General features: G+C 38.0%; 2 protein-coding genes across 2 annotated transcripts in view; both read left to right on the forward strand.

The window, feature by feature from the left end:
• The window catches only part of kctd7 (potassium channel tetramerization domain containing 7), a 54,989-nt gene extending 51,093 nt beyond the window's left edge, over positions 1-3,896 (forward strand). The window contains exon 5 of the mRNA XM_041197479.1: positions 3,769-3,896. Coding sequence (XP_041053413.1) covers position 3,769 — 1 coding nt within the window. The 3' untranslated portion in view covers positions 3,770-3,896. The remainder of the gene's footprint in view (positions 1-3,768) is intronic.
• The window catches only part of rabgef1 (RAB guanine nucleotide exchange factor (GEF) 1), a 37,604-nt gene continuing 23,950 nt past the window's right edge, over positions 3,773-17,426 (forward strand). Inside the window, exons 1-3 of the mRNA XM_041197476.1 lie at positions 3,773-3,951; positions 4,689-4,846; positions 15,791-15,957. Of these exons, the coding sequence (XP_041053410.1) occupies positions 3,773-3,951; positions 4,689-4,846; positions 15,791-15,957 (504 nt within the window). The remainder of the gene's footprint in view (positions 3,952-4,688; positions 4,847-15,790; positions 15,958-17,426) is intronic.

The following is a 17,426-nucleotide window of genomic DNA, read 5'->3' on the forward strand; positions in this document are numbered from 1 at the left end:
AAAGAAGAAGGGCACGAGTGCTGCAGGATGGTGGGGAAGCAAGAAATGCATACTTGTATTGTCTGCATCTTGTAAATCAGAAGTGTTGCATGAGGGAGAGCTGAGATGTAAGGGAAGGATTAGGTACAAAGATGCCATCAAGTTCGATGATTTCAGCCACTCCCTTGGCCACAGCATCAGTGGAAATCCCAGTCATGGCGAACACTCTTCGGCAATGGGGATTAGGATAAGTAAGTGTGCCTTCATCTAAAATTACAACAGTGACAATACCTTGAAAATATTTATTAGCTGTAGAGTGCTTTGGTTTACCCTAGGAACGTGAAAAGAGTTGTGTAAATTAAAATCGTCGTCTTTTTTCCTCCGATTAGCACCTACTTTCACTAGAGAGTGGGAAGAGAATGCCAGTGTGTCATACAATCTGTATATGACTGTTGCTGGATGGAGACTGAAATTACTTAAAACAGCAGACAGTATGAAATTGGTGTGCTACCTGCAATACATTCAAAAATGCGGGTTAATCGTCTATTGCAATTGCTGTACCCCATTTCAAGAGCTATAGTTAAGTTTCTGATCATGCCTCAGCCCTTAGCCAATTAGATTTATCTACATGAACCTTAGTCAATTTGCCTTTGACTGGCCTTGTTCTTCATCCTGGAAGTATTTTAATAGATAAAACTTAGGTGGATGGACATAAGGATCTCCAAGGACTAATGAAGCTTAACCTTTTTCACCTATAATTATCTTTTAAGGGCTAGGTACACTGTAGTTTCTGCATCAGTGTAAAGTGGTACAATTGTTTTGAAGTTGCTGATGTGAGGATAATTTGAACATTGGCAAATGATATGAAGAATGCCTTGTTCGTCTCAACACTTGGACTACCGCACCAGTGTAATTGCATCTAGTGCAGAGTGAACTTGAATTTTTTTTTTTTAATTTTAAAAATAATCCATGTGGCCTGCTGGTCCAACTTTACATTATTACTGTTGGGCAAATCCTAATTATTAAAACTGGCTGAGAAATAGCGCATGACACTAGCAAAAGCATTTGATATTGTCAGCTCACACTACTTGAAAGCAGCATAACAAAATCTTAAGAACACTATGATAGTTTCAGCTTTTGATGCTCTTTAACAATATCTGTAACTAATTTTAAATATGAGGCAGCTAGCATGATGAGAATATTAAAGTGCTATCCATGTAGTTTGAAAAAAAATTAAAGCACTAAGGTGTTCATTTTGATAGCTGTAGTCTGAATGTGTATATGTTTTTCAAAACAAAAACAAAAACAGAATTACCTGGAAAAACTCAGCAGGTCTGGCAGCATCGGCGGAGAAGAAAAGAGTTGACGTTTCGAGTCCTCATGACCCTTCGACAGAACTTGAGTTCAAGTCCAAGAAAGAGTTGAAATATAAGCTGGTTTAAGGTGTGTGTGTGGGGGGCAGAGAGAGAGAGAGAGAGAGAGGTGGAGTGGGGGTGTGGTTGTAGGGACAAACAAGCAGTGATAGAAGCAGCTCATCAAAAGATGTCAACAACAATAATACAAAAGAACACATAGTTGTTAAAGTTAAAGTTGGTGATATTATCTAAACGAATGTGCTAATTAAGAATGGATGGTAGGGCACTCAAGGTATAGCTCTAGTGGGGGTGGGGAGAGCATAAAAGATGTAAAAATAAATAAATAAATAAATAATTTTTTTTATAATGGAAAAGGAAAATCTATATAATTTATTGGAAAATGAAGGGGGAAACAGAAAGGGGGTGGGGATGGGGGAGGGAGCTCATGACCTAAAGTTGTTGAATTCAATATTCAGTCCGGATGGCTGTAAAGTGCCTAGTCGGAAGATGAGGTGTTGTTCCTCCAGTTTGCGTTGGGCTTCACTGGAACAATGCAGCAAGCCAAGGACAGACATGTGGGCAAGAGAGCAGGGTGGAGTGTTAAAATGGTAAGCGACAGGGAGGTTTGGGTCATTCTTGCGGACAGACCGCAGGTGTTCTGCAAAGCGGTCGCCCAGTTTACGTTTGGTCTCTCCAATGTAGAGGAGACCACATTGGGAGCAACGAATGCAGTAGACTAATTTGGGGGAAATGCAAGTGAAATGCTGCTTCACTTGAAAGGAGTGTTTGGGTCCTTGGACGGTGAGGAGAGAGGAAGTGAAGGGGCAGGTATTGCATCTTTTGCGTGGGCATGGGGTGGTGCCGTAGGAGGGGGTTGAGGAGTAGGGGGTGATGGAGGAGTGGACCAGGGTGTCCCGGAGGGAGGGATCCCTACGGAATGCCGATAGGTGGGGTGAAGGGAAGATGTGTTTGGTGGTGGCATCATGCTGGAGTTGGCGGAAATGGCGGAGGATGATCCTTTGAATGCGGAGGCTGGTGGGGTGATAAGTGAGGACAAGGGGGACCCTATCATGTTTCTGGGAGGGAGGAGAAGGCATGAGGGCGGATGCGCGGGAGATGGGCCGGACATGGTTGAGGGCCCTGTCAACGACCGTGGGTGGAAAACCTCGGTTAAGGAAGAAGGAGGACATGTCAGAGGAACTGTTTTTGAAGGTAGCATCATTGGAACAGATGCGACGGAGGCGAAGGAAATGAGAGAATGGGATGGAGTCCTTACAGGAAGCGGGGTGTGAGGAGCTGTAGTCGAGATAGCTGTGGGAGTCGGTGGGTTTGTAATGGATATTGGTGGACAGTCTATCACCAGAGATTGAGACAGAGAGGTCAAGGAAGGGAAGGGAAGTGTCAGAGATGGACCACGTGAAAACGATGGAGGGGTGGAGATTGGAAGCAAAATTAATAAATTTTTCCAAGTCCCGACGAGAGCATGAAGCGGCACCGAAGTAATCATCGATGTACCGGAGAAAGAGTTGTGGAAGGGGGCCGGAGTAGGACTGGAACAAGGAATGTTCCACATACCCCATAAAGAGACAGGCATAGCTGGGGCCTATGCGGGTACCCATAGCCACACCTTTTATTTGGAGGAAGTGAGAGGAGTTGAAGGAGAAATTGTTCAGCGTGAGAACAAGTTCAGCCAGACGGAGGAGAGTAGTGGTGGATGGGGATTGTTCGGGCCTCTGTTCGAGGAAGAAGCTAAGGGCCCTCAGACCATCCTAATGGGGGATGGAGGTGTAGAGGGATTGGACGTCCATGATGAAGAGGAAGCGGTTGGGGCCAGGGAACTGGAAATTGTTGATGTGACGTAAGGTGTCAGAGGAATCACGGATGTAGGTGGGAAGGGACTGGACAAGGGGAGAGAGAAGGGAGTCAAGTTAACGAGAAATGAGTTCTGCGGGGCAGGAGCAAGCTGAGACGATCGGTCTACTGGGGCAGTTCTGTTTGTGGATTTTGGGTAGGAGATAGAAGCGTGCCGTCCGAGGTTGGGCGACTATCAGGTTGGAAGCTGTGGGAGGGAGATCCCCAGAGGAGATGAGGTCAGTGACAGTCCTGGAAACAATGGCTTGATGTTCAGTGGTGGGGTCATGGTCCAGGGAGAGGTAGGAGGAAGTGTTTTTGTTAGAGCTACAAGGTACAGGAAAAAATGTAATTCAGTGATGATCACTAGTTTTATCTGAACAAATTAAACTTAACTTTTACAAAGAGCACATCCTTTCTAATGAACCATAATAAAATTATAAGTTAAAAGATGTAACACAAGGCATTAAATTATTTAAAGACCTCTATCAGATCTACATAGCTGTATTATGCTGACTGGATATTTCTTTCAGGCTTTAAGGCACAGTTTTGTCTTTACTGTAACTTTCTTTGTCTCCAATAGAAAGATGAGCTTGAAATCGGAGCGTAGAGGAATCCATGTGGACCAGTCAGAGCTGCTGTGTAAGAAGGGCTGCGGTTACTATGGAAATCCTGCTTGGCAAGGGTTTTGTTCCAAGTGTTGGAGGGAAGAGTACAGCAAAGCGAGGCAGCGACAGATTCAGGAAGACTGGGAGCTTGCAGAACGGTAGTGCCCTCGCTTTGATTATTCTGTATTTCACTGGGAGTATCCTTTTATACATTTTAAGATCTGCCCCTCAAGACTTTTTTCTTCTTATCCATAATGTTTATTTTTTGACAAGAAATTATTCCCTTGAACGATATAACCCACCACCCATCCAAAGAAAATGTCTGTCTGAATGTGCCAAATGTGTAATGTGTTTCTGGGCCACACAGAGCAAGTGCCCTTCATCCAGAACCTGCTTTATGCTGAGTTTAAAAGATTGTTAACACAATACCCATGCAAACAAAAATGAAACGGAGTGGATGTAATTCACATTGTATGAAGCGGAATATGAGAACATTTTGGGCACCAGGACAAATTCTTGTGCATTTTTGTTTTAATTTATTCAGCAAGTTTTGCATCTGTACTCATGTTCCCAATAAATTCATGCAGCTGCTTCTTTGATATTGCTTTCTCCTGTCTATCATTTTGGTATGCTTTTTTCAATCATTGTCTCTTTCTCTCTCTCGCTTCCTTAGTGACTGTAATTGAAATTCCTTTTTTATTTAATTGAAGTGGAACTTTCTGACTACAGTAATTATGCCACTAGTTCAGCAATAAGTTGAAAATATTTAATGCATGTAAAATCTACCTAAAGCAGGATAGCTTACTGCACAAGGTCGCAGGCCTTCTGCAGTATGCACTGAATATTTGTTTCTGTGTTGCATACTAATCTAAAACAGTATATTTTTAATCCAAAGTTTACAGCGTGAAGAGGAAGCTGCCTATGCTAGCAGTCAAGGGGCTCCATCGCTCACCTTTTCTAAATTTGAGGAGAAAAAAACAAATGAGACAAAAAGAAAAGTCCAGACTGTCAAAAAGTTCTTCAGTACATCATCCCGGGCTGCACCAAAGAAAGGTAAATACCTTGGAAATGTTTGAGCTGAACATGCAGAATTCCGTGTGGAGAAAATATGGGGTGATCACGTGAGCAAGAATTAGGAAGAGAGCTATTCACTGAGTTTGTGAGAATGAAAATTGACCATTGAATTGTAGGGTAACTGCATGTTTAGTCCCAAGCTCTTTTGGTGTTTAATGTCATAGAAATAGTGAAAAATTAAACCATTTATGTTTTTTCAATGAAGCTTTTTAAATAGTCAATTGGTAGTACAGAACTTGAGTATTGCTGAGAAGAGAGACATCTGGCTGTAGCTTTTCGTCTTGCACTCATGAGGTCACTGAATTTCAGTGCCAGTGTGATGCTAGGTATGTAGGCCATACGTCCTAAAGACTGGTGGATCATATCAAACAGCATGTCCCTTCTGCAATGGGCACATTATAGACCATACTCAACCAGCCTGTGCTTGCAAAACTCAAAACAATGTCCAACATTAGATATGGTTCCATGCTTGGACAACATTTGCTAAATAATCCTCAGTGAGCTAAAAATCATGCTGACAACCAATTTAAGGTTGTCAGTTGGGCTCGCAGTGTGGTGCATTTACATGTACTGGAAGCTACTTATATTAATGCATGCAGACAGAAAGACCATTTACACACATTGTGCCTGATTCAGCTAAACAGAATAGGTCATAGCCATTTGTTGGTTCATTCCTTAGGACAATGCCTTGACCAATCAGATTCAAGCTGCCTGGTTTAAATTTCAAACAATGCTGGGCAGTTAATTGTTAGTCACCATTAACTGGTGCATTCTCCATGGCAATGCCCCTACCAATCAGAGTCCATTTGCCAACCAATCAACACTCTCTCTTATGCAGCATAATGTTGTTGCTTCCCCTGACATTGGTATTCTTTCAATCGTCCTAATGAGTGTAAGATGAAAAGCTTTGACAAAATGCCTCTCTTCTTTCAGCAAAACTTTTTAAATTATGCATCTTGTTCTGGACTCTGTGACTTAAAGACTGGTTTTGACTTTACATCATCTATTTGCAATAAATATTTTCCATGAACACTTTCTATTTTGAGCTTATAATTTAATCATAATTCAGTCCTACATATGCTTTGAAAATCATCCTGATAGTAATACCAAATATTTTCTTCTACCAAATATTTTACCTTTTTTGTCTGCTAAATGTCCAGCATTTTGTGTTCATTTTTGATTTCCAGCATCTGTAAGCTTATGCTTTATATTCTTTTATATGATCATCAGCAACAAGATTGCTTCTTAAAGTAGCTGCTGAACTGTACATAACCAAAAATGTCTATGCTAGAAACTACTTCATGCAAGGTAACAGCACTGCTTTGTATAAAAATATAGCTTGATAGAAACACCTGTCTTGCTTGAGGCTAAACTTTGTGAATTTAATTATGTGACAGGACAAAATTTTGCTTAACGTGGTGCTTCACTTAATTGACACCAGGCATCATCTTGCCATATGTTTTCTGTTCGATGGAACATCAATTGTATTTCCAATTTGTATTATGTGATGCATGGAGACCTCTGCTTATTGTTTCCTTATACTCGAAGTGAGCTATCTCAGTGTTGGGGATTTGCAAACTTTACATTACAGGTCCCCAGTGGTGGCACAATAAATGCTTACATTTCCCTTCACGACCATCTTGGGGCCTATCTTAGTGGCATTTCAGTTTGAGGCAGTTGTAGGCTCGTGCATCATGGATAAGGCTTTCTGAGGGGAACTGGATAGTGCTGTGGTTACATTCAATTTTTTGATCTCTCTGCCCTAGGTGTTCAAATCCAGTCGCGCATAGGTTAAAGTTTCCTCTGGCTGTAATGAGTTTGGACAGCTTTAATTCAGTTCCTAGTTGACATGGGCCTGCAGTTCAGCATTATTACTCATTTGGCACTAATCGGCAGGCTCAGTCACTGAGGCAATAAGATGTCTAGCATACACAGCAGTTTTCTTTGATGTGGAAAGAAAAATTAATCAATACTTTTTCCAGTTTGTAAGCTAAACATTTCATTGAAAAAACTGTTCTGCGTATCTCTTGCTTCCTTTTTGTTTCTCTTTTGCATCTGCATTTATTGAATCAAGACAAAACTCTTAAGCATGGAATAGATGGAAGGGAGTGCAATGCGGATAATACTCTTAGGGATTTGAAGGAGATTTTTATTACACCAAGGGAGCTGGCTTTTCCGACTGAAGGTGATGCAGTACAGCCACTAAGCTGTCTGCTTGTGCTGACTAATGGCATCAGTTACCTACGCTTGGGTAACTGGAATAACTTTAACTGCCCATAGTTGTTGAACAACTGACTTGGTATTTTTATTCAATTCGCAACTTTTTATATTTAATTTTCCATATTTTTTGTGAGGAGAGATGTAATTAATTCAAAATTTAATGTGAAAAATAATTTCAACTTTTTCAAAAGGTCAGTTTCATTTTTATTTCTTGCACCATTATGTCAAAGTTAAAATGCCTTCTACATTTTAAGTTATATCCTTTGTACATTCAAATCCATAGCCTGACACCTGTTTTATTATATGATAGTTATGAATATTACGTAATGTTGTGGTTGTTCACGCATCCCCTACAAGCTTCTGTCCTACGGAAAACACCATTGCTCATTCTGTAACCAGTGCTATGAGATGCATGAGATGGGCTGTCTCTTCCTAAACAAAAATAAAAATACCTGGATGGGCTGTCTGTTCCTCCCTGCCAAACTGGTCACACACCACCCCCACTACCGCTTTGGTGAAGTGCCTCCCTTCCATAAATCAGGAGCTTCTTATGTTTTGAAATCCTACTTTTAGAGCACAAATGTACTATGCCCTTAACAGTGCCAGATCCGCCTACTGATTGCTGAAGATGTTAATGAAGCTGCCAAATCTCTGTTTGATAAGCCTGTTTCAGCATAGTGAATCAGAAATGTGAAGTATTGTATAGAATATTTGGATTGGAACTCAATTTTTTCCTAGAATTTTTTTTCCTTTATACTCTGAGCATATGATGTTCTACTAAGCAAAGCATGAAGTCAGTAAAGTATTTGACTCTAATTTCCCCGTATCAACTATTTCAGGTGACAGTTATTTTGCCCATTAAATTTTAATAACTATGGCTACTAAAACGTGAATCCCTGTTTCTGTTTTAAAATAGATTTTTATATAAAATGTATGTGTATATTGTCTTCCTCCCTAAATTTCTCTTTATTGCTTATAGAATAGGCAGCTTGTTCAGAGGAGTTTTCTGAATAATACTGATATGACTAAAATTATTGCATTACAATGTAGTGTAATCAAGTTTATTAAAGTAAATTCTGAATATAGAAAATGTGTAATCCAACCTGTTTTTAGAAATAATCATGTTTGCACCATAAATATTCTCTCGAATCAACATATTTGCTTCTAAAAATATGTAAATGGTTTAATTTTTCACTTTCATGTGAACCAATGACGTTGCATCAGATAGTTTGATAACAGTGCATTCACTTAACTGCGTATCATAAGACATTTTCCATGTTTGTTCTCATTTTGCATTTAGTCTTGGAAATATTGAGATTCACATTGGTAGTACAAAAATAGGATCAGTTTCATTTAAAATACATGTTGCCTTTTCTTTCAGTAGATTTCTTATTTTCTTATCACTGAATTGTTACAGCCCAAAAGGTGTCATTCCCCCACCACCACCCCTGCATGTTCTTCCTTTTCAGATAACAGCCTAAATCCTGTTTGAATGCCTCGATTGAATCTACTTCAAACTACAGTCTCAGGCAGTGCATTCCAGATCTTAAAACCATTTTGTTTCAAAGTGATTATAAAAAAAAAATTAAAATATAAACTTTTTGGCTGGAAAATTCCTCGGAGCTGTTACCAATCCACTGGTGCTACTTGGCTGGAAGTGTGGCAGAAACCCCATTAATGCACATAAGTGGGCTTTTTACTTTGTCAAAGTAACGTAAGTGGGCTAGGAACAGCTATGAAAAATTTTCCAGCCATTGTGATTTAGGATATTTTTATATTGAGGTTAGATGCATTTCAACTTCCAAATTTCAATGTTACACTTTTCGCTCAACCGATCATAGATATCTTTATGGATATGAACTCCTTTCAAGTGAAGCAGCATTTCACTTGCATTTCCCCCAACTTATTCTACTGCATTCGTCGCTCCCAATGCGGTCTCCCCTACATTGGAGAGACCAAACGTAAATTGGGCGACCGCTTTGCAGAATACCTGCGGTCTGTCCGCAAGAATGACCCAAACCTCCCTGTCGCTTGTCATTTTAACACTCCACCCTGCTCTCTTGCCCACATGTCTGTCCTTGGCTTGCTGCATTGTTCCAATGAAGCCCAATGCAAACTGGAGGAACTGCACCCCATCTTCCGACTAGGCACTTTACAGCCTTCCGGACTGAATATTGAATTCAACAACTTTAGGTCTTGAACTCCCTCCTCCATCCCCACCCCCTTTCTGTTTCTTCCCCCTTCCTTTTGTTTTTTCCAATAAATTATATAGATTTTTCTTTTCCCACCTATTTCCATTATTTTTAAATATTTTTAAATCTTTTATGCTCCCCCCACCCTCACTAGCGCTATACCTTGAGTGCCCTACCATCCATTCTTAATTAGCACATTCGTTTAGATAATATCACCAACTTCAACACCTTTGTGCTCTTTTGTTCTTTTGTCTGTGACATCTTTTGATGATCTGCTCCTATCACTGCTTGCTTGTCCCTACAACACCCCCCCCCCCCACCCCAACCACCACCACCACCACCAACTTAAACCAGCTTATATTTCACCCCTCTCCTTGTAAAGAAAAATCAGTTCTGTTGAAGGGTCATGAGGTCTCGAAACGTCAACTCTTTTCTTCTCCGTCGATGCTGCCAGACCTGCTGAGTTTTTCCAGGTAATTCTGTTTTTGTTTTATATCTTTATGGAAGTTGTTTTTCATGGAATAATAAATTAAAACATAAAGAAGAAAAGAGATTCATTATTTCATTCCATACTTTTCAGTGTTTTCTTGTCACTTGACACAGCATGGAGTCATCTAACAGCTGTTGGTATCTAACTTTCATTCAGTGTCTTGCACTGTATGATCATGGTCTAAATAATGACATGCTTTTTTTGTGGTTTTTCCTTTTTCCATTCATGCCGTTCTCCTACTTGTCTCTTGCTTCCTATTTTCTTTTTTGCATCGGCATTTAGTGAATCAAGACAAAGCTTCTAAGCATGGAATAGGTGGGAGGGAGTGCAATGCGGATAACATTCTTAGGGATTTGAAGGAGATTTTTACTCCACCATGGGAGCTGGCTTCTCCAACTGAAGGTAATGCAGCACAGCCACTAAGATGTCTGCCTGTGCTGACTAGTTTCGTGAGTTACCTACACTTGAGTAACTGGGGTTACTTTTACTGTCCATAGTTGTTGAACAACTAATTTGGCATTTTTATTCAAATAACTTTTTAATTTATAATTAATTTTCCATTTTTTGTGAGGAGAGATGTAATTGATTCAAAATCTAGTATGTGAAAATTAATTTCAACTTTTCAGAAGTCTGGTTTGATTTTTATTTCTAACACTATTGCATAAAAGTTAAAATATCTTCTACATTTTAACAATTAAATCTAGAATCTGATATCTGTTTGAATATTAAGCAATGTAGTAGTGTTTTTGCACACCACACCCTGCCCTCCACAATTTTTTGTTCTTCTACAGAAAGCATCATTTGCTGATTTTTCTAACCAGTGCTGTGAGATGCTTGAGAGTACAACTGGTCCCCCTTCTTTTGGTGCTGTGCCTTCTCTCCATAATCAGGAGCTTGTTGCGTTTTGAAATCTGTCACTTGATAGGACATTTGTGCTCTAATAGTCTGTTATGCCCTTAATAGTGCCAGATCTGCCTACTGATTAGTTTGACACAGTATCTTCATTTGCTGAAGACATTAATGAAACTGCCAGATCTTTGTTTGATAAGCCTGTTTTAGTGTAGTGAATCAGAAACGTGAAGTATCATATTGAATTTTTGAATTGGAATAAATTGATTTTTTTCTAGAATTTTTTTCCCTTTATACTTTGCTCCATGGGTATATGTTGCCTTCATAAGCAAAGCACAAAGTCAGAGTAAAGTATTTGGCTTTATAATTATCCCCTATCAATTATTTCAGGTGACAGTTATTTTGTCCATCTGCTCTTTACATTTTAACAACTATGGCTGCTGAAAATTTAATCCCTGTTTTTATTTCAAAACATAGATTTTTATATAAAATGTGTGTATATTTTATCTTCCTCCACCCTAAATTTCGCTTTATTGCTCAATAGATAGCTTATTCAGAGGAGTTCTTTCTGAATAATGATACCAAGATGACCAAAATTATTGCATTATAATGTAGTGTAATCAAGTTCATTAAAGAATATTCTGAATTTAGAAAAATGTACAATCCAACCTGTAAAAAAAATCATGTTTGTACTGTAAATATTCTCTCTCAAATTGACATATTGCTCCAAAAAATAGTAAACAAAGTAATTGAAGCAAAAACATCCCTGAAACCTTTTTCAACTCGTCAATAAATACAAAATTGGCTTGAGCTATCTAATGGTTTTAATTAAATTTTAGATTGTTGATTGACAAAAAGCACAGCTAAAATAAATATCAGCTTAACTGCATTTAAAATCTACAAAATACTTGTCCAGTTCATTGAGGCACTGTGGAATCTTTTTGTAGGGATTAATTAAGTTTTCACTTGACCAAGCCAGTTTTAATCTTCTTCCCCTTGCCCACTGCTACACCAGTTATATAAACTGAAATGTCAGTACCAGTGATTTATTGCTGATATTTAATGCAGAGTAGATGGGAAATGGGGAAATAAAGGGTTCACAAGTGTTGTAGAGGTGAATGAGCTGTGACTGATTTTTCTTTGTAAAGCTGGAAGATTAAAATTCCCTTTTAACTAGTAATGTTTTCTGTTAAAAGGGGGAGACAAGACCTTCAAGTTGATTCCGAATAAACCTGTGAATTGACAGAGAAATTGGCTAAACGATAGCAGGAAGTGGCAGTGTACATTTTGGCAATTAGGGCTAGGGACAAGTGCTGAGTGGAAACAAGTACAAGGATCACAGTTAGAGTTCTTATTGTTACTAACTATGAACTTGAACACATGCTACTAATCAATGTAATTGGGTGAGGTTTGAAGGCTGACATGGATGAGCACACAAGCTTCTGGAAATCATAAAAGGGGTTCTGTTTGCTTATGGTGCTGTTTCACATTCAGGAAAGCTAAACTCTATGGGGTGTTAATAGACAATATGTACTTGAAAAAGATGATTTATGCTGTTCCATTTATTCATTACAGCAAACTATATAATTTTATCTAACTTAACTGTTATGGCAACGCTAATAGAAAAAGGAAAGAAGGAAAGATATTGAGGCGACCTTTCAAGGTGTACAAGATTGAGGGGCATGGACAGGGTGGATAGGGAGCGGCTGTTCCCCTAAGTTGAAGGGTCAGTCGCGAGGGGACATAAGGTGAGGAGCAGGAGGTTTAGGGGGAATGTGAGGAAAACTTTTTTACCCAGAGGGTGGTGACAGTCTGGGATGCCTGGGAGTACTTTAAAAAGTACCTGGATGAGCACTTGGCAAGGCATAACATTCAAGGCTATGGGCCAAGTGCTGGTAAATGGGATTAGGTAGGTAGGTCAGGTGTTTCACACGTGTCGATGCAGACTCGATGGGCCAAAGGGCCTTTTCTGCACTGTGTAATTCTGTGATATCAAGGTGGGGCATGCTAGTGCTGGGAATGGAATGGAACATTTTCAATATCATGCACCCCAAGGTCTGTTGCAAAGCAATTAGACACTTCTTGCACTGTATCCCATCAAAATCACGATTTGGGGGTATGTGGTGGAAATTTGTTTTAAATGATAAGGAATTTTAAAAATGGTGCACTGTTTGTGCATTAGGTCCATTGCTTACCATGACACATCCTGCAACATTATAAGCACAGTGATGCATTACAAGCATCCTTGTATACAATACTCAATACTTTTTAGTATAGATAAATATAAGCATTGAGTCAATTTTTCTGCAAGTCTGATGTCTAAATTATTAAATATTTAATTTTCGAACTTTCTATTCAGCAGACAACAGGTTCTTAGAGTACACCTCAACACCTAAAGTTGATTACAGATACATTTCTACCAATATTTATTTTTCTTACCACCAGGACTGTACTTTTATCCACTACTCCAATGAGATGAACTTGTAAAGTAAAACATATTGAGAGTTATTTAACTCGGATCATAACTTCACCAACTTGTGTTGTCTTATGCTCATTGTATATATGGAGAGCCAGGGGTGCAATTCTACAAGCCCTCTAGGCGGAAGAACTTATTTACTGACCTTTCAGGAGAAATTCTTGTATAAATATGGCAGCAAGGTTATATAACAACCTAATATACATTTTGCCAATAATTTTTCAGTAAAATCTAATGCTTATGAGTGCCAATAATTGCCTGGTACAGTTGGTTAAAGATTGACCTTTGCCTCAGGGATTTTAATCCAGCCTAGACTGTTATAGTATATGTCTTCTCTGACTGGCTGTGGGGATTATCTGTGAAATGAGCTGGGTAGAATGAATCCAGTTCTTAGTGAGCATGAAACAATACTAACTGACCTTCAGAGAGGCCAGAAGATGCTTGGTAACGGAGAATTTCAGTGATGCAAGTAGTGATGAAGCCCAATTGACTTGGGGTGAGAGTACATTTAAATGACAAATAAGATGAAACTTCATTCTGAGGCCTAAAAACACCAGTTTATTACAGAGATTGCAATATTGGCAAATTGTTACTACTGATCCAGATCTTTAAACGCTGCATTTTTGCAAAACTGCCTTCATCTTGGTGTAAAACGAAAGTGACACTTGAATTATAACTAAAATTGCTTCCTTTTCTCACTTGTTTTACATATGCATGTACATGGGGAATGTGTGCCTCAATTACCTGCTTTTTGTTGTGCTTTGTGTTCATTTGGTGTCTTTTGCCCCTCATTTCACTACAGTATTTGCTGGCAAATTGCAAGGTGGGTACTAACCAATTTATCATTGGGCTCAAAATTGTTATGGAACTTTGGAATGGAATGTTGCATTCATAAAAAACTAAACACTAATTTTGTTGATTCAAGGTGTATAACTACATTCTATGACTAGATTAAAGTCTTTCAACAATTAGCGCAATTGTAATACCTCCCAGGACAAGTTCAGCTTCGAGTGGAAGTGTGAAAGGACAGCATTCTAATTAGGGTGGGATGTCATTTTCAGAGAGAAAATGATACTGGCAAGACAAGTGCATTATCAAATTATCCAGCCAATATCATCATTCTTAAAACAAATAATGAACATTTAATATATTCATGAAGTGCTTATCTACGCAAAAATTATAATATAGCTGTATGGCCGATGTTTCCAACTCTTTGGCACGTCACAAGTTTGTGATCATCTTTTAATTACATAAATGCATTAATTATTATGGTAATACTAAATAACCTACTTTTTTTACACCTTGTTTTCAAGTTTGTAAAGACTAATTTGTGCATAACTGCTCAACTTCAATGAAAGGAAAATGAAATTTTAGACTTGTACTTACTTGTGTCTCAATTATTTTTCTTTAGGAACTATGAATCTTTTTTTAAATACCTATTAAACTAATGGAGTTATAAAAAAATTTCCCCACCACTGCAAAACTAAATTTAATTGCTGTAACTCGGGTTTTTCTGAATATTGAAATAAACCACATTATATAAAAAAAACTTTTCTGTTTTACGCTTGTGATATACCTCAAAAAAGACTTTTAAACTCTGGTACAATTTGAAATCTGGTTTTAAAAAGAAAATGTTGTGATTTGGTTTACTTCCTGGGAGCTAACTCAGTGGCTAATTTCTTTAACCTGAAATTAAAACAGTTTTGAGCTCCGTCTCCAGTTTTTAGTAATAATTTCCATTGTTGTAGTAATTTCTTTATAGTCTAGAAGCCATTTAGTGGGGATTTATTTCTCCTGTTTCATGCTTGGTACAGTTTTGTGCTAAAAGCTCAACTTTGACTCGTTGAATTAAACATGTTAAATATTTATCGTGGAATGTTTTATGAATATGCTTATGTACAGATATATGCTTTAAATTATTTTATACTTTTCAAATTATTTTCAAATAATTTTATCAGTATTGCATTATATTTTTCAGCTGCAAAATGAAGGTAGAATTTGCAGGTGATAGGAAGCGGTGTCCATCCGCCACTATGTCTGCTATTAAATGTCAGCATTAATCTGTTTATTTTGAACTTGTTGATAAGTCAGTTAAAAATATTTGAGGGAATGACCTATTAACATGTGAGTCTGCTAATACTGCTAGCCTATTGCTGTTTTGACAAATATTTTCCAAAAAAATCCAAATATTCAGTACTAAAAATTACATTGACTTCTACTTTAAATACTGTGCTGCATGTAAAGCACTGTACGAGATGTTTGCTGTGATTTTTCTTCTAGCACAAAAGCAAGAAAGAAGATGGTATGACTTCTAGAGTTTTATTATTTAATGCCCCAGCAGTAATTGTTGGAGCAGAGATTGCTTTCACTTCTGATGAGCAGAGCTACTCCGTCACTTGTGATGGCCATTGTTTTGGTTTTGCTCTTGTTGCACATACTTGCCTTTTTACAGCAATTAGGATGTGTACAATATCTAGAAACAAAGTTGCAAAGTGTTAAGATAAAACCCATCCATTTTATAAATCTGTTCCTCAGCGCTAGATCCCTGAAGTAATATTGCAGATAATGTAGTATATTTTAGACTACGAATGCAGTATGTTGCAAATTGATTACATCGTGTCTTCAGACAAACTAAATGTGCAACAAACCAATGATATTTAAACACTGGGTTTCTCATATAATTTTATCAACAATAGCAGACAACCAAGAAGTGAAAGCCTCAAGTCCATCCATAAGTAGGCAGGCCAGCCTAGAAACAGAACGAGCATCTAAGGATTTTATTGATTTCCTCAAGATCTTTCGCAAGCCTGGTCAAGATATACTCAAACAATGCAGAGGATTCATTGAGTCTATGCAACACAAGGTAAAATTTGCAAGAAGTTTGTTTCAGCTAGGCCCTTTGTAGTTGGAAATATAGATGAATATTGATATCTAATTGCTCCAGATAGAATTGTACATTATCTAATCTTGAGCTAACTGAAATATTAATTATTGACATTTTTAAATGCTCGATTTCAAACTGTAATAGCACCTTTAAGGTTTGTCTTTAAGGTTTTACAAAGCAAACTTTCTAACTTTTATAGTTGTCATATAAAGCAGGTGTTTTGACTTAACCAGCCTGTTAGCATAAGTCCTCCACACAATAGTCCAAACTGTATTTACCCACACTGCTCCCATATCCCTTCAAACATTTTCCTTTTGTCCGTTTAATCTTGAATGTAAACATGTTTTCTGCCTTGACCACTAACCTTGAAGTGAATTCCACAGCCTCATAACTCTCTGTGAAAATGGGTTGTGTTGCCTTTCTGTACTAAATTGTACATTTAATTGTATTTTCACAACCCATTGTTCTTGACCTCTTCACTACTGAAAACAATGTGTTTTTGTCTACCCTGTCCCGTCTTTTCATATTTAAGTCCTTCTTTCATATTGCTCTTTTCTCTATTGTTATGATGAACAAAGACCCAGATTTTATTGATAATTGAATGTCCTCATACCAAGCTACATCATATAGAATCTTCATTATTCCCTATCTAAAGCTTAAGTATCCTTCCTAAAGTGTGGAGTACAGTATTACGTGCACAATTGTAATCATGCTCTTATTAAAGTTGCATACAGGTGCAGTCAAAATTGACTATAAATATGTAAAACTATAGTTTTAAGAAGACACTGAGGTTAATTTAGTCTTGGTAGAATTGCTGCCTCCAGTGATTTTGTAACAGATCTGTAAAAGCTCCATTGTTAATACTCTTTCTAATACTTTATACTTGGTGATTTTTAATGGATGTTTACAATTCTTAGACATGGTTAGAAAGCTAAATGTTAAGAAAGAATAGTGTTAAAAGAAAAGGGAAGCACTTGCACCTATACAGTGCCTTTCAGGATGTCTCAAAACACTTTACAATCAGTCAAGCATGTTTGCAATGTTAGCCACTGTTGTGTTATAAGGAAATATAGCAGCCACTTTGTGTACTACCTGGTCCATCAAACACCGCTGATATATGTGACCAGATAAAAAATTTTAGTGAAGGTGTTTGAGGAATAAATATTGGCCAGGACATAGGAGAATTCTTGTGATGCTCTTTGTATAGGTCCATGGGACCTTTTGCATTCAACAAAGGGAGCAGATGGGATTTGGATTGAATGTCTCAGCCAAAAGATGATGTTGCAGCACTCCTTCAGTGCTACACTACATTGTCAACCTTGATTATGTTCTCACATCTGTGGAGTGGAACTTGAATCTCTGATCAAAGGCTGCTGCCTAAAACTGACTACTAATTCAATCAATATAAATTAATTTAGAATATGTGGTGTCAAACTACTGCAGAAAGA

Source organism: Carcharodon carcharias, chromosome 10, assembly GCF_017639515.1.
Source record: "Carcharodon carcharias isolate sCarCar2 chromosome 10, sCarCar2.pri, whole genome shotgun sequence".
Taxonomy (NCBI): Eukaryota; Metazoa; Chordata; class Chondrichthyes; order Lamniformes; family Lamnidae; genus Carcharodon; species Carcharodon carcharias.